The 22,262-nt window shown below is 40.4% G+C and overlaps 1 protein-coding gene across 1 annotated transcript in view; it reads left to right on the top strand.

The window, feature by feature from the left end:
• Window positions 1-17,312, top strand: part of slc25a44a (solute carrier family 25 member 44a) — a 33,192-nt gene extending 15,880 nt beyond the window's left edge. Inside the window, exon 4 of the mRNA XM_043680157.1 lies at window positions 10,981-17,312. Within this exon, the coding sequence (XP_043536092.1) occupies window positions 10,981-11,172 (192 nt within the window). The 3' untranslated portion in view covers window positions 11,173-17,312. The remainder of the gene's footprint in view (window positions 1-10,980) is intronic.
• Window positions 17,313-22,262: the final 4,950 nt, after the last annotated feature.

The following is a 22,262-nucleotide window of genomic DNA, read 5'->3' as shown; positions in this document are numbered from 1 at the left end:
TTGACCGAACAATGATGAGTGAAGGATGATTAATGTCATCATTGGAAATAATGTGTAACAGCTAGTAAAACCTGACAGAGTTCCAAGCACATACTGTCCTCAACCTTCTATGTCATAGCAGCTATGTTTTTGAAAGATGCTGTTGAAGGAACCTAGATGAGTTATTGCAGTGCTCATGATGGAGGAGGGAGTGACTGTTAAAAATGATTGATGAGCTGTTTTGCCTTGGAACACCAACTCCACCAATGTCTTAAAATCCACTTTTGTTCTTGTAGGAAAGCTACTGAACACAAGGGATTTTAATACATTTTAATATAATAATAATTCTCTCCTGTCATCTTAGTGAATAAGCTGAGCTGTATAGACCAGCATACAAACAATGCTGAGCTGTATAGACCAGCAAGACTCTGGGGTTAGTCCCAGTTTGTGCAGTTGTCTAATCGCAGACAAAGGTATAATTAGTGTTATTCCTGTATTAAGGAAATAAAACTTAATCAATGCTTATCATCTGTTTCCTATAGTTTTAGTTCCTTATTGTCTTGTGAACAGGTGCAGATTATTGTGGATGTGACATTTACCATTAAAAAGACAAAGTTTAACCAGAATAAAACCTGTTCAGCTGGCTCTGCTAATACCGTGAACGAGCAAGTTTTGATGCAAGTTGTTTCCGTATTACACCTTGTGACATTGCCGGATGTCCTGTTAGCTCCTATGCTTTTACATTTGTTTTCATATTTAGGGCAGAACCACTAATATTCAAAACATGCCTTTTTCAAAAAGAAGCAAGTTTGATGAATGTTTGTGAAATACAAGACAAAGCATTACAACAAACATAATTTGAATATGTTCAGATGCATTCTTGGGCCACCTCCATGAACTTACAGTCTGCTCACAGGAAGCCTGTATGATGGATAAAGTGCAGCATTTTGTGGCCTTGATGCTTTGACCTACATTCCCTGCAAACATAGTTCATGTTTGAATTATGGAATTTGTCTATCCCCCTGCCCATTTTAAAGCTGACATTGACCAGGGGTTTCATATTTCAAAAAGAAATGAAATTGATAAAGTCTAATGTTGCTTCCACTTTTTCAAAGTTCAATAACTTGTAATCCTTATTGCAGAGAGGAATATAGAAGCAATTTAGCAGTTTGACCAATATTACTTCTAAGAATTGGAATTAGAATTGCTCTCTGTAACACATAAACAGCTACTTGAATCTCACTGTGGTTCCATGCCTGAATGGACTGTGCAGGGTAGTGTTAAATCATGTCAGCCAAGGTCCCAGATTTAGTTCTGTCCTATGTTGTTAATCAAACCTAATTCCAGGAGAAGGGAACCTATAGGGTGTGGACTGGGAAGATGGAGAATGGAATAGTGCTGCTATCATGAATAAAACAAAATGTTGAACTGTGGAAATCTGCCTTTTTTTAAAAAAAGTGCTGGCTAGAGTCAGCAGATCTGGCAGCACCTGTGGAAAGAGAAAATAAAGTTTTGAATTGAATGTGACTGTGTTGGCACCGGCAACATATCAGGAGCAGGAGTAGGCCATTCATCCCTATGCCACCATTCAGTAGGATCTGATTGTAACCATGAAGGCATATTCCTACCTATCCTTGACAAACTGTCTCCCTTTTGATTAATAAGAATCTTCCTCTGTCTTAACAATATTCAAACACTCCACTTCCACCACCTTTTCAGGAAGAAATTTCCATAGAGTTGTGCCCTCTAAGAAAAATTTCACGATCCTTTTTTAATGGCAAACCCCTCATTTTTAAGCAGTAACCCCAGCAGTTACATTCTCCCACAAGAGGAAACATCATCCTCGATTCACTCTGTCAAGACCCTTCATAATCTTATATTTCATTCAAATTACCTCGTCCTTTCCTAAACTCCAGTGGAATTATAGTCATAGAGAGTCATGGAGTGATTGAGTCCTGCAGCACAGAGACAGGCTTTTTGGCCCAAACTGGTCCATGCTGATCAAAATGCCCATTTTTGCAAACCCCATTTTCCTGCACTTGGTGTCTAACCTTCTAGACCTTTCCTATCCAAATATTTGTCCAAATGCCTTTTACATGTTGTTAATGTACCCGCCTCAACCACTTCCGCTGGCAGCTCATTCCACATGTGTACCACCCTTCGTGTAAAGAAGTTGCCCCTCAGGTTCTCTTTAATTCTTTCCCTTCTAACCTTAAACTGATGCCCTGTAGTCCTTGAATACCTGACCCTGGGAAAAAGACTGAGTGCATTCACCCTATCCGTGTCTCTCATGATCTTAAACACTTCTATAACACCGCCCCCTCAGTCTCCTAAGCTCAAAAGAAAAAAAGCCCTAGCTTGTGCAACCTCTCCCTATAACTCAAACCATTGAGTCCTGGCAACATCCTTGTAAATTACTTCTGCACTCTTTCCAATTTAATAACATCCTTCCTATAGCAAGCTGACCAAAACTGAACACAATACTCCAAGTGCAGCCTCACCAATGTCCTATACAACTGCAACATAACTTCCCAAATTCTATACTCAATGCCCTGACTGATGAAGGCCAATGTGCCAAAAGCTTTCTTCACAACCCTGTCTACCTGTGACTCCACTTTCAGAGAACCGTGCACCTGAACTCCAAAGACCTCCTGTTCTACTACACTCCTTAAGGCCCTACCATTCACCACGAAACTCCTACCTTCATTCTGACTTTCCAAAATGCAAGAATCATGCCTAGCTTAATGTTAACTCTGAAGGCAACCCATCCATTCCAAGTATTAGTGTTGTAAACTACCTTCGATGCATTTATATCCTTTCTTAAATAGGGTGACCAAAACTGTACTTAGTACTCCAGATGTGGACTCACCAATGCCCTATACAACTGAGTTAAAAGTCATCCAACACTAGGTTATAGTCCAATAGGTTTATTTGCTGCCTCTTCATCAGGTGGTTGTGGAACATGACCATATGACACAGAATTTATAGCAAAAGGGTTACAGTGTCATGGAGTTGTAATTATATATTAAACAACTTTAGTTAAAATCAATAACACCAGGTTATAGATTTTAAACAAATTTAGATTAAGTCATTCATCTTTTAGAATGGGATATGGTGGTTAGTTTCTTTAATATGTAAATCCTAGAATTACATTCTCAAGGTGACGTCAGCTTACCTAATAATAGTGTCATCTCAGCTCAGACAATGCATTAAATGTGTGAAGGTAAAGTCTGTACCAATGTTGAGTCCATTCTATTTCTAAAATGGGACCAACAGGATCTTGCATGGATTAATGTAGTTTTTAAGCAAAATAAAATGTAATTCTGCATATACAAATTCACCCCATAAACGTATGCGTGCACGCGTGCAGGAGAGACAGAGTGGGTGTGTGCGCGCATGTGGGTGTGAGTGCATGTGAAAGAGTGTGTGTGTGTAAGCTTAGTCAAGCATGTGTATGAGTTTGATAGGGTCTAAGCCTGTGAGAAGGTGTGCTCGTGATGGTGCATGTGTGTGCATAAGAGAAAGGGTCTGCATGAGTGTGTGAGTATGTAAGAGTGTGTGTGTGCATGCACGTGAGAGAGAGAGAGTGAGTGTATAGTACAGTGGGATCACCTGTAGTGTGACATGAACCCAAGGTCCCGGTTAAGGTCTTCCCCATGGGTATCCAACTTGGCTATCAGTCTGTGCTCGGTCACTTTGTATTGTTGTTTGTCCCGAAATCCTCCTTGGAGGATGGTCACCCGGAGGTCCGAGACCAAATGTCCTGGACCGCTGAAGTGTTCTGTGACTGGGAAGGGACAGTCCTGTCTGGTGATTATTGCGTGGTGTCCATTCATCCGTTGTCATAGTGTCTGTTCAGTCTCGCCAAAGTACCAAGCCTCAGGGCATCCCTCCTGTAGCGAATGAGATAGACAGCGTTGGCCATGTCACATGAGAACCTGCCGCACATATGGTGGGAGGTGTCCCCACGTGTCATCATGGTATCCGTGTTGATACTCTGCCGCATCTTGCAATGGCTGCTGTGACAGGGTTGTACGATGTCATGGTTGATGCTGTTCTGAAAGCTGGGCAGTTTGCTGTGAACAGTGATCTGTTTGAGGTTTGGTGGTTGTTTAAAGGCTGGGTCTGGGGAGGTTTAAAGTGGAGGTGTGGGGAAGGTCTTGGCGAGATGCTCATCTTCATTAGTAATGTGTTGCAGGCCCAGGAAGAACAAGGCGTAGTCTTCCACAGCCGGGAAGTACTGGACAACGAAGGGTTGCAGCCCGTGTCTGTCTCCTGAGGTGGTCACTGTGATATCTCGCTGTGGCACCTCTGAACTGGTGGTCGACAAGTTGAGCATCGTACCCTCTTATGAGGGCATCCTTGAGCACTTTCAGGAGTCTATCGTATTCCTCCTCATCTGAATAGATCCTGTGTATGCATAGGACTTGCCCGTAGGAGACGGCTATTTTAATGTGTTTTGGGTGGAAGCTAGAGAAGTGCAGCGTAGTGAGGTTATCCGTGGGTTTGTGGAAGAGTGTGGTGCTGAGGTGCCCATTCTTGATGGAGATGCATGTGTCCAAGAATGAGATAGATACTAAAGAGCTGTCCATGGTAAGTCTGATGGTGGGATGAAACTCATCAATATTACTGTGTAATTGTTTCAGTGATTCCACGCCATGGGTCCAGAGGAAGAAAATGTCTTCAATATATCTAGTATATAGTGATGGTTGGAGGACCTGTGTGGAAAAGAAGTCTTGTTTGAACTTGTGCATAAAAGTGTTGGCATATTGGGGTGCAAATTTGTTCCTCATGGCTGTTCTGTGTGTCTGGATGAAGAACTGGTTGTCAAAGGTGAAACGTTGCCGTCAAGGATGAAGTGGATGGTGTAGGACGGTGCTTTGAGATTGGTAGTTGTTGGTATTGAGTACTGAGGCTGTTGCTGTGATGCCAAAATCGTGGAGATTGCTGACCTCCATTGTGATGAAGAATGTTCCCAGTGTGACTGGTCCGTGGGTGTTGAGTTTCTGTAAGAAATCTGTAGTGTTGCGACAGAACCTGGGAGTTCCCTGTACAATGGGTTTCAAGATTCTTTTGACATAGCCAGAGAGGTTCTCACATAGAGTCCAATTGCCTGATACAATGAGATGTCCTGGTGTGTTGGCTTTGTGTGTCTTTGGAAGGAAGTAGAAATCACCTACGCGAGAAGTACATGGGATGAGAGCACGTAGGGACTGGATTGAAAGTCTTAATCAACATTTTTAATGTGTGCTCTTTGGTCGGATCAGCCAGTAGTTGCCTGTAGTGTTCCTGGTTGTTCAGTTGTCGGTACACCTCTTTGCAGTAATCTGTTCTATTCTGAATGACGATGGCTCCTCTTTTATCTACAGGTTTAATGACAATGTTGTGATTGGTTTTGAGAGCATGCTTGGTGTTGCGTTGTGATGACATGATGTTTCGCTCTACCTTGTGGGTGCGGCTGATGAATCTGGCATTTACATACTTCCTGACAGTTTGAGCATACTTGTCAAGCTGAGGGTAGCGGTCCTCCGGTGGGGTCCAAGTCAACTCCTCCTTTGGTCGCTCGTTTATGGATCCCTGTGGTGACTATTCTGGTTCATCGGTGGGCTCATTGGGATTGCTGCTGTGATCCTGAAAGAATTCCCAGAGTCTCATTCATCTGATTAATTTCTCCGTGTTTGCTGCAAGACACATGGGTTCCATTTTGGTGGTTGGGCAGCAGTTGAGCACTCTAAGAACGTCAATCTCAACCAATCTCCCCATGGTGATAACATTTCAATTGTGGTGCCGGGGGGCTTGGCTACTGCTGGTGGTGATGCCAAGTTTCTCCAGTCTTGCTGTTCGTGTGCATGTACGTGGTGTAATTTTGTCAGCTTGTCTGTTTGGCAATATTCCATAATTCTACTGCTGTATGCAAGCTGAGAATGTGGAGTCATTCTTGATTTCGAGGTTATAATACCTGCTGTAGAGTTGGTGCACAAGAGGTGCGGTAGCAAAGTCTTTTCACATAGTCTGTGTTGTAGGTCGACCTGAGTGGGTTTGTGATCTGTAATCCTTTTGGGATCTTTCCTGCATTTCTGCAGAAACCTGATGTCGATATGCGTGATCTTCTTGGAGATCCTCTCCACTTTGAGTCGGCTGTTAGTGGTGTCGATGGTAGTCATCATTTGGAGGTGCCGGTGTTGTACTGGGGTGGACAAAGTTAAAAATCACACAACACCAGATTATACTCCAACAAGTTTATTTGGAAGCACTAGCTTTCGAGGCACTGCCTCTTCGTCAGGTGGTTGTGGAACATGACCATACAACAGAGAATTTATAGCAAAAGGGTTACAGTGTCATGGAGTAGTAATGATATATTAAACAACTTTAGTTAAAAATCACACAACACCAGGTTATAGTTCTTAAACACATTTAGATTAAGTCGTTCATCTTTTAGAATGAGATATGGGATATGTAAATCCCAGAATTACGTTCTCAAGGTTGCATCAGCTTAACTAACAATAGAAGTCATCTCAGCTCAGACGATGCCTTAAACGTGTGAAGGCAAAGTTTGTACCAATGTCGAGTCAATTCTATTTCTAAAGTGGAGCCCACAGAATCTTACATGGATTTATACAGTTTGTAAACAAATCAAAATGTATTTCTGCAAATAGAAACCCCATAAACTTGTCTGTGCGCGCAGGACAGACAGGGTGGGTGGGCGGGCGGGCGTGCGTGTGTGTGTGTGCGTGTGTGTGTGTGTGTGTGCGTGTGTGTACGTATGTGTGTACACAGCAGTGGGGTGCCCTTTAGTGTGACGTGAACCCAAGGTCCCGTTTGAGGCCTTCCCCATGGGTACCGAACTTGGCTATCAGCCTCTGCTCAGTCACTTTGTATTGTTGTTTGTCCCGAAATCCGCCTAGGAGGATGGTCACCCAGAGGTCCGACGCCAAATGTCCCGGACTGCTGAAGTGTTCTCCAATTGGGAGGGAATGGTCCTGTCTGGTGAGATGACACCTATTATTAGATAAGCTGACGCCACCTTGAGAATGTAATTCTGGGATTAAGATATTAAAGAACCTAAACCATCGTATCTCATTCTAAAGGATGAAAGACTTGATATAAATTTGTTTAAGAACTATTACCTGGTGTTGTGTGATTTTTAACTAAAGTTGTTTAATATATCATTACAACTCCGTGACACTGTAACCCTTTTGCTATAAATTCTCTGTCGTATGGTCATGTTCCACAGCCACCTGACGAAGAGGCAGTGCCTCGAAAGCTAGTGCTTGCAAATAAACTTGTTGGAGTATAATCTGGTGTTGTGTGATTTTTAACTTTGTCGACCCCAGTCCAACACTGGCACCTCCAAATCACGACTGTATAACTGAGGCATAGACTCCTACTTCAGTTCACCTTGGATTAAATTATAACATTACATTATAAGCGGCACGGTGGCACAGAAGGGCGGCACGGTGGCACAGTGGTTAGCACTGTTGCCTCACAGCGCTAGAGATTCCCGGCTCAGGCAACTGACTGTGTGGAGTTTGCACATTCGGGTGCTCCGGTTTCCTCCCACAGTCCAAAAATGTGCAGGTGAGGTGATTTGGCCATGCTAAATTGCCCATAGTGTTAGGTGAAGGGGTGAAATGTAGGTGAATGGGTCTGGGTGGGTTGTGCTTCGAAGGGTCGGTGTGGACTTGTTGGGCCGAAGGGCCTGTTTCCACACTGTAAGTAATCTAAATTAGCTTTCCTAATAACTCTTCTGCCTGTTTGCTCTCTCCTGATAATCTTGTTGAGAGTTTCAAAGGATCTAATTTTTATGGTTGACACTGAATTAAGAGTAGAGGATGGGTGAGCTCATTGACCATTATTATTCAGGAAGATTTAATAAATTATGGTAGTGCTTAGGCAGTGTTTGCTGTATTACTTTAAACATGGACGTACCAACAGTTTGATTCAAGTATAAATGGAAGAGGGCAAGCAGGATTTGAAAGTGGCAGTTTAAAAATATTCCAAGTCCAATTGTCCATTTCATAAAACAGTACTTGAGTAAGAGATTTATCACAGGCATTGGTACAGAGAGGTCAGTAGCCTGTGAACTCTCAATCATGTTATCCCTCTACCACCATCACACTGGTCTGTATTACGTACTGTCTGCAGGATGTATTGCGCTTCTCTCATAAATGCTCATCAACTGTTAGAAGGATGGCACGGTGGCACAGTGGTTAGCACTGCTGCCTCACAGCACCAGAGACTCGGGTTCAATTCCCACTTCAGGCGACTGACTGTGTGGAGTTTGCACATTCTCCCTGTGTCTGCGTGGGTTTCCTCCGGGTGCTCCGGTTTCCTCCCACAGTCCAAAGATGTGCAGGTCAAGTGAATTGGCCATGCTAAATTGCCCGTAGTGTTAGGTAAGGGGTAGATGTATGGGTGGGTTGCGCTTCGGCGGGGCGGTGTGGACTTGTTGGGCCGAAGGGCCTGTTTCTACACTGTAAGTAATCTAATCTAAGGACCACGGTCAGGCATGGGAACACTAGAGTCATAGATATTTTACAGCATGGAAAGAGACCCATTGTTTTCACACTGGTTGTCAAGCATTCATCTTTTATATTTTCATTTTCCACATTTGACCCACAGTCTTGTATGTTATGATATTTCAAGTGTTTAATTAAATAGTTCTTAACTGTCTTGAGGGTTCCTGCCTGTACCACTTCAGACAGCGAGTTCTATATACCCTCAACCCTAGGGTGAAAATAAGCTTTCCTTAAATCTCCTCTTGATTTTCTGCTCTTTCCCTTAAAACTGTGCCCTGGTTATTGACACCTCTACTAAGCGAAAAAGGTTTCTTCCTATCTACCCTATATCCCTCGAAACTTTGTACAGCTCAATAAGACCCCATTAGCCCTCTCTGCCCTCAGGAAAACAACCCCAGTCTATCTAGTCTGTCAATGTAGCTGAATCACTCCAGCCCAGGCAACATCCTGATGAATCTTTTGTACACCCTCTCTCATGTAATCATATCTTTCCTACAGTGTGGGGAGCAGAACTGCTCACAATACTCTAGCTGTGGCCTTAACTAACATTATGTACAGCTCCAACAGAACCTCCTTGCTCTAATATTCAATGCTTTACTAATAAAGGTAAGTATTTCATAAGGTCACACCAGGGTTCCTCTGATACTTTGTATTTCCTCGGTTCGTATCGTTGATGTGTACTTCCTGTCTTGTTAGTCCTTCCAAAATGCATCACCTCACACTTGTAAGGATTAAATTCCATCTGCAACTATGTCCTCTATATCTGCAACTGTCGTGTAGTCTCAGGCTTTCCTCCATATTATTTACCACACCATCAATTTTCATGTATTCTGTAAACTTACTGATCATACTTCTTACATTCATGTCTAAATCATTAATGTACCCAACAAACAGCAAGAGTCCCAGGACTTAATCTTGTGGGATGCCACAGGACACACTTCCATTTGCAAAAACACACTTCAATCATCACCCTGTGCTTACTGTTAGGCCAGTTTTAGATCCAATTTGTCAATTTTTCCCGTAAATCATCTTAATCATTTGAGACTTTTGTCAAAAGTCTTGCTGAAGACCATATAGACTACATTAACTTGTATGACTCTTTCAGCTGCACACCCAGTGACCCTTCTGAAATATTCAATCAAGTATGTTAGGCATGATCTCCCCTTTACAAGGACAAGCTGACTACCCTTGATTAATCCTTGCCTCTCCAAGTGGAGATTGATTCTGTCCCTCAGAAATGTTTCCAATAGTTTCCATATCACAGATGTTAGACTCAAGAACTCAATGCTAATTCATTCAAGTATATCACAGTTGTTCTTCCTGATTTTTATAACCTATGTTGTCACAGAGTCATCCAGCACAGAAAAAGCTTTTGTGGATATAAGAATTATATATTTATTTTTATAATTGTATATTTATTGTTATAATTATATATTTAGAATTATAAGAATTCCACCCCACGTAAGCCTTTCACACTCTTACTTTGTTTAACTCAGTTAATATTAAGAAAGTTGAAATCTCCTATTCTTATTTTTAAACTTCTCTGACATTTGTCCACATGTACCTTTCCGTCTCTCCCTGACTGGAGATCCAGAGTACACCCTCAGCAAAATAACTACCCTTTTTTTTTCCAATTCTACCCATACAACCTTATTTGAGGAACATTCTAAGATTCCATCCCTCTTTACTGCAGTCGTTGACTCTTTTGAGTTCCCTGTCAAGCCCCACACTATCCTGACTTGGAACTTTATTCCCATTCTTTCCCTACACTGGTTCCAAATCCTAGAATTCCCCATCAATACTATGTGTGTGCACCTCTATCAAATGGACTGCAGTGGTTTCAGAAGGCAGCTCACCACCAATGAGGAGGCAGTTCGAGTAAATGATCTTGCTATCATTGTCAATATCTCAAGAAATAATTTGAAAATAAAGCATTGTCTGTATCAACTGGAAGTGTTGTTTCTATTTTGTTTCTCACCAGAGCTGAGAAAAGGAGGGAGCCTGTGAAAGAGAAACTAGTGAGATTTCCAAGTTTTAGATGCTGAATGAAGATTAAATATTTAATCTTTAATATTTCCAAGGGGAAATAAATTAGCCCCTTGGAAAAGAGGCTAATTTGGGTATAATAGTTAAATATTGATATGTTTCTCTCATTGTTTAAATAAATTCTTCATAACTGGGAAATGAGTAATATTGAGAGCCAAGTGACAGGTGGATCTCATAGTAATTTGATGTTCAATATCTGACCTTAATATAACTTGTATCATCGAGTTACTGTAAAGTGAAAACATTGGAAAGAATTTGCTTTTTGAAAAGATATGAAATCTAAATTTGATCAGCAAAGTGAACTTGTGGAATCAGAGGGAGAAGGTGTGACAATGAATAGAGAACAAAGTCAGGACAATCCAAACCTTAGAAAGATACCAAGTTTTTTTCCTGATTGCAGTAATTTGCTTATTTTCTTTCACCTCTGCTGTTTCAGGTGGGGGGAAGGTCCTCGATAATTGGAACTTTCAAGCATCTTCTAAGAGAAGAAGGTCCGTTGGGCCTGACCAAGGGATTGTCAGCGCGCATCTTATCCTCTGCCCCAACAACTCTCCTCTTGGTGATTGGTTACGAAACACTGAAAAAAATAAGTTTGAGGAGAGAGCTAATGGAATCTCGACACTGGTAGCTGCTTTTGAGCTAGGATCTAATTGCAACAAACAAATGCAAGTTTCTACGGTGGCTATTAATGCATTGTTATGAAAGTTGATCACCTTATATGTGAACATACTGACTGAAATGTTAAACTTCATTGATGATGCAAGTACCACATTAAGGCAAAGGACCTTATTCTAAAAATTATCTTTGTCTTTTGGTTTAAGAGTGTTATCACACCCTAGTTAGACTCTATAGTGTCTGATATTCTGTAACCTTGATCATAAATTCATGTCATGAGTGTCTGAACTGGGAATCAAATCTTTATGAACAGTCTCTTAGTGCAGCCAATGGTGTAATATTGTCATACTGTATGCACTTGAATTATGGAAACACCTATCAGTCCATTGATAGATTTTGACTTTCAAAACCTGGGATTTGTTGGGGAAGATTTTAAGTTGCATTACATAAAGTTGCTGCACTACCAGTAAGATTGGTGCTGCTAGAGGTTGGTGATGAGGTTAGGAGATTTCTTGGCTTGAAATGCTCGCATATTGGTCCGAGTGAAATTGCTGTCCTCATAGCCTCCCTAATATATGAATGGAAATAGACTGAAGCTGCATTTACACTGTAAGCCAGGAACAGAATGAATCACTCCTGAGATTGTTCCACATTTTGAAGCGTTGGCTTGGACAGATTCCTCAAACTTCATTTCCTTTCTCTCTTTATTCAGCTATTTTAAAGGCTAAAAGTGGTGTTTAAATGCCCCACAGTGTTATTCAAGCAGCTTGGATCACTTTTAGTTTTAGGGGCAGAATAGATTCTGTGCATTTAATAGAAATTAATTAATATTTATTTGATGGTTCATAATGTACTTGTGAGTAACTGTTTCATCTTCATAAAACTTTTGCTTTTGATAGCTACAAATCAAAACAAAATGGCAGCTTCAGTATTTCTCATTGACTTTTTACAGAGACAGTCAGGTGACATAGGCTCACTGAACAGGGTCTTTGGACCAGAGTACATAGCTATAATTGAGTACCCATTTTAAAATACACATTTTATTCTGTTTATTCTTACAATAAATTCCAGTGCTATCATTTATAATGGGAAGTACCTGTCATAAGGTAATTATACTTTCCTGTCGGTACTCAAAATTACATAGAATTATCATAACAGAAACACATCATTCTGCCCAATTGTGTCAATGTTTCACACAAATGTCCTCCCACTGAATCTTCATTTCACCCTATATTCTTTGTCTCACACATAATTCCCTAGCTCTCCCATAAAGGCAGAAAATGTGACCTTTTCACAGAGGAACCTATAATAGTAAAATGAAGAAATGAACGAAGTCTAACAGTTTTACTTGATCTTCCCCGCCATTGCACACAGGATATGATGAGAAAATATCTTCTGAGGAGCAAGGATTGTGGATAGGGGAATAAATGGTTTAAACCAATGCAGACAGAATTCAGTCCCTGTTTTAATGTCATTTTACCTCATTCTTTATTTTTCTAATTGAATTATAAATTTCTTTCTATATTTATAAGAGCAACTGTCTTTGGGGAAATGGTTCCCAGTTCATCTCAGTGAATCATACAGCACAAAATGAGGCCTTTCGCTCATTGGGCATATGCCAGTTCCTTGAAAGCATTATCCAATTAGTCCCACTCTCCAACTCTCACTTTTCCCCCCAACGGCCTAGAAATGTTTCCTTTCTAAGTATTTACCTTATTTATTTTAGGAAGTCATGATTAAGTCTGCTTTTACCATTCTTACAAACAGTACATTCCAAATATTAACAACCCCTTGTGTTTTTAAAATAACAGCTTCTCGTATCTCCAGTAGTCTGTTGCCAAATACATTAAACCCAGTTACCGAAGAAAAGGAGAGCTATCAAAACCATTCACAGTATCTAATCTCCCTTTTAATCTTCACTGCTCCGAGAACAATCCCAATTTCTGTAATCTATCCATTAAGCTGATGCCCTCCCTGTTGGTAGTAAAAACTATGTATTCTAAGGCCATACTACCTTTCCTGAAATTCGGTACCCAGAATTGGACAATATACTGCAGTTAAGGCCTAACCAGAGACTTGTAATATGTTAGCATAACCTCTTAGAAGACACCACATATGATAAATACATTCTGGTCCATCTATAGTCTGTTTCACCACCTCTTCTCTGCAGCCTCTCTAGCCCCAGATTCCTCTGACATATCTGCCTTCCTCTTGTTCTGCCCTCTTGTTTATTTCCAATTTCTTTGCTCAATCCCAGCTGACATTGCCACCCTCACCTATCACTTTGATAGCTCCTTATGTGCTCAATATTAATTTTTATTTGTCCTATTTAGTGTCATGTGATGCTACTTAAATGCAGCTGTTTTGCATTTGTCACCACAGCCCTGGTGAGAAGGTGGCATTGATAGTTCCCATTATGAATGTGAGAAAATTAACATTGTCAGAGAACTTCAGGAATTTATGAAAATAGCAGGGAAAGGAAAAGCTAGCTTATCGAGTTTGTCCCGCACTGTTGACAGCTGGAGAATTGTAGCTAAATGCTTCCTATTGGCCCATACTCCCTATTGTGTATTGTCTCTGATGCTCCACCCTCCTTAGTACCCACCCTCCTATTGTCCCAATGCCAGTGACACCCACCCTCCACAATGCTCCACCCCTTCCCTATTTCCCTAAAGATAGAAACTTACCTAATGTTGAGCCTATTCCTATTTTACCGTCATTTATATGCATGACCCAACCCTCACCAATCTGTCGAACTGAAATAATCAATTTAAAGGGTGTGCATTTCAACTCTTTGTGTTATTTTACAGACCTCTACCAGGTTGCCTCCAGGTCTGTGCTACTCCAAAGTTAAAAACAATTGCTATTATTGCAATGGCTAAGACTCTTTAAAGTAGAAATCATTCCTGTACCTCTCATCCAAACCTTTTCCAGGAGCATTCCCACCATTTCTGGGTGCAGTACTTTCAGTGTGATCTGACCAATAACCTTCATAGTATTTTTTGAACTTCCCTAAGGCAGCTCTTAAGTTTATTATATATCCCAAAGTCAGTTTATCTTGAGAGTGCCTATTCAGTCTGATGTCATTATAGTTCAGTCATTCACTGAACACTGTCCTTCACACGGTCCACTAGCATTAAACAAAAATGCAAGTCGATCATCAAATCTTTGAAAAATTGCTCCAAAAGTGGGTGCCAACTAGTATGCTGAGTATAAAAGTCAACAGTGGTAATGGCTGTCTGGCATCCTTGTCATTGTCTGCTCTGCGTAGATGTGTCTGTAATTCCCACACGTCTTTGCAATGTGACCTGTATTGCCTGCTTAATCCTTTGTGCCCAGTTACATGGTACCAGGAAGTAAAATGTCAGTTTACAAACACATAAGAACATGCATATTATAAAGAGGAGTTGGCCATTCAGCTCCTCTAACCTGCTCCACCATTTGCTAAGATAATGACTGATCTGATTGTGACCACAACTTCACATTTCTGCCTACCCCCAATATTATGAGAGTCTTTTGTTAGTGAAGAATCTATTTCCCATTGCTTTAAAAGTATTCAAAGACCTGCCTCCACTATTCACCAGGCAAGAGAGTTCCACAGCTTCACAACCGTCTAAGAGACAGATGTCCCTTGTCAGTGGCATCTTAAAGGAAGACCCATTATTTTTAAACGGTCACTGATTTTAGTTCCTTGCCCTCAAGGGGAATCATCCTTTCAGCATATGTCTTCTCAGATTCCTTCAATATCTTATCTGTTTCAATAAGATCACCTTTCCTTCTTCTAAACTTAAATGATCACAGGCCCAAATTGTCCAACCTTTCCTCATAAGATAACCCTAATCCAGGTATCAGGGAAGTGAACCGTCTCTGATTTATACTAAACATACTTGTATCCTTTCTTACATAATGAGACTAAGTGTACACAGTCTTCCAAATGTGGCCACACTGCATTCCTATACGACTGTCGTCAAACATTGCTCCTTTTATATTCCGTTCCCCTCACAATAAACAACCACGTTTCATTACCTTTCTAATCACTTGCCATACCTGCAAAGTTATATTCATGTACCAGGACTCCCAGCTCCCTCTGTACGTCAGAGTTTTGCGATCTCTCTCAAATTAAAAGAATTGTTGCTTTTTTATTTTTCCAGCCATAGTGAATGAGTTCATATTTTCCCACAACATCGTCCTCTATCTGTCAGTTTTTCTTTTGCTCATTCACTTCATCTATGTCCCTTTGCAGACTTCATATGTCTTCAGAACTTGCTTTCTTACCTATTTTTGTCTCATCGGATAATTTAGTAATTATACATTTGGTCCCATCTTCCAAATCATTGATATAGATAATATATAATTAAGGTTGCTGTCTGTGGCAAACCACTTGTCACACCTTACGACCTAAAATAAATTCATTCATGCCTATCCTGTTTCCTGTTATCCAACCAATCCACTACCCTTTCTAATATGTTAGTTCCTACACCATTACAGTCAAACATGATTTCCCTTTTTAAAAGCCATGCCAACACTGCCCGATTGCATTAAGATTTTCTGCTTATAATAATAGATTCCAGCATTTTTCAGAAGTAAACTGTGTCGAGTTACCTGCTTTCTGTCTCCTGTTCTTGTATGCATTTGCTATTTTCTAAGCTGATGTAACCATTCCAGAATCTACAGAGTTTTGTAAATAAAAAGCAATACATCTACTATCTCAGCTGCCACCACTTTCAACAAACAAGGATGAAGACCAAGAGGACTTGTCAGCTTTTAGTCCTAGTAATTTCCTCCACACCTTTTTCCTGCTGAATGTAATTGCTTTCATTTTGCTCCCACATTCTGATACATCAGATGATACACGAAGAGTCACCAGACTAAAAATGTTAACTCTGCTTTCTTCCCTCAGGGGCTGCCAGGCCTGCTGAGTTTCACCAACAATTTCTGTTTTTGTTTCTTTTCATGCTGTTATGTTTCTAGCTAGTTTTCTCCCATATTCTTTGTTTTGCGCTAGTTATTAATCTTTCAGTCATTCTTCGCAGTCTTTATATTCTGTCCAATCTTCAGACCTAAGATCACCTTTGTCAAATTAAATGCTTTTTATATTTTTTCAGTTTATAGTACAAATATAATGGGCCAAATAGCCTTTGTACAATTATAACAAATATGACAGGAGTAGGCCATTCAGTCCATCAATCCTGCTCCACCATTCAATAGGATCATTAATCCCCGACTGATCAAGAATCTATCCATCTCAACCTTAAATATACACAAGGACTTGAGTGCCTCCTTGTGCAATGTAATGATTCTGTGATATTATCTTTAGCTGCAATGGTGCATTCTTCCCTTCTTTCTGGAATGAGTATTTTCTGAGTATTCTGAAATATCTCCTTTAATATTTGCTGCCATGTCTCTGCTGACCTATCCCTTAAGTTAGCTTCCTAGTTGACTTTGGCTAGCTCTCCTTTCTATGCCCTTACTATTTCCTCATTTAAGTAGCAAACATTAGTATTGCATCCATTCTTCTCTCTGTCAAACAATATGTGAAATGTTATCATTTTGGGATCGCTACTACCTAGATAATAGCCTTTAAGAAGCAGTTATTCATTTATTCTGTCTCATCACATAATCAGGTCTACTATAGCTAAACAGTAGCTAGCTCTCTGGCTGTGTAAAACATGCTGCTGTAAGAAACTGTCCCAGAAATATTCTTTGTAATCTCAATATTGAGGTTACCCTTGCCAATCTGATTTGTCAAATCTATTTGTAGATTAAAATCCTGATTATTTTCATACCTTTCTCACAAAATCATGCTATTTCTTCTATAAATACCATGTCTTGGAATGTAGTTGCTGTAAACGTCCTATAAACCACTCCCGCAAGTAATGTCTCACATTTACAATTTCACATATTTACCCAAACTGGTTCCACACCTTGATCTCAGAACTAAGGATATCACTGTGGACCAATGCCATCTTAATTAAGAGAGCTAACTTTCCACTCTGATTCAGCTTCTGGCCTTTTGTAAAGATCATATGCCATTAAATATTCAGATCACAGTCTCTTCCATCTTGTAGGCATGTCTGTAATGTCTTCTAGGAGAAAGTGAGGACTGCAGATGCTGGAGATCAGAGCTGAAAATGTGTTGCTGGAAAAGCGCAGCAGGTCAGGCAGCATCCAAGGAGCAGAAGAATCGATGTTTTGGGCATGAGCCCGAAAGAAGCTGAAGAAGGGCTCATGCCCGAAACGTTGATTCTCTTGCTCCTTGGATGCTGCCTGACCTGCTGCGCTTTTCCAGCAACACATTTTCATGTCTGTAATGTCTATCAGATTATATCTGTTTACTTTAACGGTATTTGTATTGTTGGTTCATCTGCTTTGTTATGTGTATTTAAATATAATACTTTTAGTCCTGTCTTACTACAGTTTGATTTTACTGATGCACTATTAGGTTTGAACACTCTATTCCTTCTTGTCATTTCTGATCATTATTTCCCTCACTGCTACTTCTCTCTGTTCTACTGAGTTATAGAATTTTCTCAAACTTGATTCTTTATTGAATTTTAAACCACCTCTGCTGCTCTAAATATATGATTTGTTAAAACGTTGGTCCCAACACAGTTAAGGTAAAGGTCATCTCAACGTTGCAGATCCGTTTGTTCCGACATAGTTCAGGTAAAGGTCATCCTAATGGTGCACATCCATTTGTGGGTGAAGAATAGAAACTGACCATTATTGCGAATGCAGATGTCATCGTTGAAAAGTGGGGTCAATGTACACACCAAATAAATACAAAAATACAGTTTTTGGGCATAAGAATTGGGATTATCTTGTATATCAGCTTGACTGACACACGACAATTTATAAAATAAAGCAAGATTCAAAATCTAGTTTCCTTTTATGACTACTGTTTCATACAGTCTGATTTTTCAGCATCTCTGCATCAAATCATTAATAAAAACAGTGAACTGTAGCAGGCCCAAGATCGATTTCTGCAGTACTCATAACTTGACTGCAGGTTGTCTCTTAATTACCAATTTTTAAGTGCTCTAATTCTGACTCTCATTCTCAATTTGTTTTTGTAAACTTAGAATGAGGTATGTTGAAAAATCTTTCTGAAAGTCCATGCAATATAAATCAAATGACCCTAATCCACTGAGGAACGCTTTTTCAAAAAACTCAAACTAGTTTCTGAGACGTGACCTTTTCTCCAGAAGCTATTCCCCTTATCTTTACTGACATTTTCTCTTCACACTTATGGAGTCATATAGCATGGAGTGAGACCCTTCAGTCCAACCCGTCCAAGCCAATCATAATTCCAAAATAAACTAGTCCCACCTGCCTATTTCTGGCCTGAATCCCTCTAAACCTTTTCTACTCATAAATAAGTACATGAGTTTAAAAGACATGTACTCATGTCTTTTAAACATTATAACTCTGCCCATATCCAACACTTCCTCAGGAAATTCATTTCACATGCAAGCCACCCTCTGTGTAAAAACGTTTGCCCCTCATGTTTTTTTAAATCTCTCTCCTCTCACCTTAAAAATATGCCCCAGTCTTAAAATTCATCTCTGTTAAGGACATTTCTTGGAAACCCGTCAAGCAGCTTCCCAATAATGATGTCAGTCTGATAGACTTGTAGTCCCTAGCTGTGAGGTGTCCCTGTTTGAAAATTTGAGCTACGTGAGCTAGCGTGGAGCAACAGTCGCTGGTTGTGAAAACCCTGGACATATGGCTGATGGAACAGTTGCCCCATGCCTTTAGTACATTTGTAAGATTTACATAATAAGGGCCTTATATTCTGTCATGTAGATTGCAGTACAAGGGCTACTCCAAAGCTGACATAAGTGAAAAATGTACATTCCCAGAATGCAAATTGAGCAAAGTAAATTAGGATAAGGTTTAATATTATCTCAATTCCTGCCAGCAGTACACCTTCCAACTTTCCAGCCATGTGTACTACAGACCTCTTCAGTTATGTGATTCTGTAATCAAGTAGGGTTGCTGGTGAGACATTGATATGTCAGTGATCCCAAAGCTGCTGCCCCTGCAGGAATTTCACTGAAATCTCGACTGAACATACCTGCTACTGTGTTTGTACCTCATAGTTTTAAAAAGTAAAAGGCTAACTGCCTGATTTTTCTAATCATGGATTTAATCAAATCCTCTAACTCAGTTTTGTACAAAGTGTTTCACTGTGCCTTGGTACACGTGACAATAAATTCAATTCAATTCAATTATTTAAAAGACCTCTGACAAATCTTTTACTGGTGAGATATCTGCGCAGTTGTATAACTGCGATGCAGGGCATTTTAGGTGCAAACACCCAATGATAATGATTGATGCATACACATTTTTGGGTAGAATCTGAGCAGTGTTCATTGACAAGTTTTAGTCTTGTGAAAATTGTTGATAAATGTTTCCCAAACCAGTGCACTGTGTGTCTGTCCAGCTTGGTCTTGTTACACTGGGTGGGAGTCAAATGATTAAATGTATTAAAGATAAACCTCTATGTCTTTGCGATTGATTGTATGAGCAATGGGTTAATTGTTTCCTTCAATATGTGAACATATAAGTTAGGAGCAGGAGCAGACCATTCAATAAGATTATGGCTGATCTGATTGTGGCTTCAACTCCACATTCCTGCCTAACCCCGAATATCTTTTGACTGCTTTGTTAGTCAAAGATCTACCTAATGCTAATCTTTGCCTTAACAATATTCAAGGACCCTTACCTCCACTGTTGTTTGGGGAAGAGAAGTTCAAAGACTTATGAGTCTCTGAGAAAAACAGTCCACTCATTTGCCATCCTAAATGAGAGACCCTTGATTTGTAAAGACCCATATCCTAATCTGTCCCCTGAGAAGAAACTTATTTTCAGCACCCACCCTTTCACGTCCCCTCAGGATTATTTTACGTGCTGCTTAGTGCTTTATACCGATAAAGAAAATTGTACTAAATTTGTTCTTCTCCTAACACCACCTGGACACAAAGCTCAACCTCTGAGGTATGGGGATAATGGTTTGTATAAGGACCATTATGGGGATAATCTTTAAAGAAACTCATTTGACTAGAACACTGGTCATTCCACTCCCCATAGGTCGTCTTTCAAAGTCATTTCAAAGAATTAAATCAAATGGCACATTGTACTGAATCCATCAGTTTCTCCATGGGTGAGCTAGCTTAAAATTAATCTTTTTTTTACTCTTTTCCTTCGCAACTTCTTTCTCACCTCTTTTCCCTTCCTCTCTCCCAGTTTCCCCCACACACTCACCTTTTTCCAACTTCCCCTCTCACCCCTTTCTGATGTTCTTCCCTTGTCACAGAAGAAACACAGACCTATTTTAGTTCAGCCTTTCTCATCCTTGCAGGTAGGCAGGATTATAGCAGAATGGATTGCCTCAGGAATTACAATCTATCCAATGCCATCATTATTAGGCTATATGTCTGAGTGCAACAGTTGTAAAAGTTACCCTTGTTGTCTTTGGATATGGTGGATTACCTGCATACAACCAGTTGAGTGGAGTGGGGATGTATCACATGGCACCCTGTCCAATTTTCATACCATTTAAGCTAATGGAAAGTCTGGAAGCTTCGACACTAGAATATAGCCACTCTTATTGCTGTCTAGTGATGAGATGAAAATTTACATTGTAATGAATGTTAGTTTGACTCAAGCCTCAGCCACCAGCAGTGGCTATATATACTGTAAGCATTGATTTTTTAAAAATGAGAGTATTTTCTTTTAAGGCCAGAGTGAAAAATATTTTCTCCAAGGGTTCTGCGACTTTGGAACTCTCTACCTCAGAAGTGATGGGAGCGAGGACTTTAAACATTTTTTTAAGACCGAGAGATATAAATATTCGGTAGGGAAGGGTTATTGAAATCTGGGGTAGAAGGGAATGCGGAATTTGAAACACAAACTTATCAGCCATGTTGAATGGCCAAGTACACTTGAAGAGATGAATGGTCTACTGCTGCTCTTTGTTCTAATGTAAAGCCATGAAAGTAGAGCCAAGATAGAATGCTGATCCAATAAAACTGGGACTCTTTTATTCGTTATTTGCTTCACCTTTGATCTTTGGCTCATGAATGCTTTCTCTCACAATAAGATGCTGGTTGGATACATTAGGAAGGATGCAAATTGTTATGGACTAGGCCAGACTACTCAAAACATTCTTAAGCAGGCAGCACAGCCCATAACTTTGCTATTTGTTTCGGTAAGTGTACAGTGAAAATTACCCGGAGTAAGTTAGCTAGTTTGACTACCAGGTTTTAAAACAGACAAAACTTTATTCACAAAGTTACAGAATGAAACACAAAGAACAGAATATAGAATACCCACAGAACTCAGTCTATCCAAATAAGACTCAATTATGCTGTTCCAAAAAATATGTGCAATAGTCCCAATAAGCAAACCCCTTAAACATAGAGTAATACTGAAACAGAGGCTTACAGGTCGAACTTAGAAAGGCAGAATGAGAGAGAGTTTAGCAGCCTGTTTCCACACAGCTCCACTATTGAACTGACTCAAACATGACTTCAGCTTTCAGGACTGACAACTCCCCTTTCATTATGCAGGTTACTTCTAAAGCATGAAAGCTGTGGCCTAAAGTCTCATCTGTTTACGTATAAACAAAAAGGCCTCCAAATACCCTTTTCACCTCTGTACCAACCCAGCCGATTTGGAGCCGGACTGTTTTACGACCCCTCTGAAAAACTCAAGGACACAGTACCCTTGAGAAAAGGAATAGCTTTTAGGAAAAGGACCAGCTTTGTAACACCTTCCCCCACCCCCACCCCCCTTAAAAAATGAACCATCAGTATGCAAAGATGCAGTTCCAAAAACGCACAACCCAGATGGCCTCCTTCTTCAAGGACCGCAATTTCCCCCCCGACGTGGTCGACGATGCCCTCCACCGCATCTCTTCCACTTCCCGCTCCTCCGCCCTTGAACCCCGCCCCTCCAACCGCCACCAGGACAGAACCCCACTGGCCCCCACCTACCACCCCACCAATCTCCATGTACAGCGCATCATCCGCCGTCACTTCCGCCACCTCCAAACAGACCCAGCACCAAGGATATATTTCCCTCCCCTCCCCTAACAGC

This window comes from Chiloscyllium plagiosum, chromosome 40 (assembly GCF_004010195.1).
Source record: "Chiloscyllium plagiosum isolate BGI_BamShark_2017 chromosome 40, ASM401019v2, whole genome shotgun sequence".
NCBI lineage: Eukaryota > Metazoa > Chordata > Chondrichthyes > Orectolobiformes > Hemiscylliidae > Chiloscyllium > Chiloscyllium plagiosum.
The sequence above is the reverse complement of the archived record's forward strand: the minus strand, read 5'-3'. Positions and strand labels throughout refer to the sequence as shown.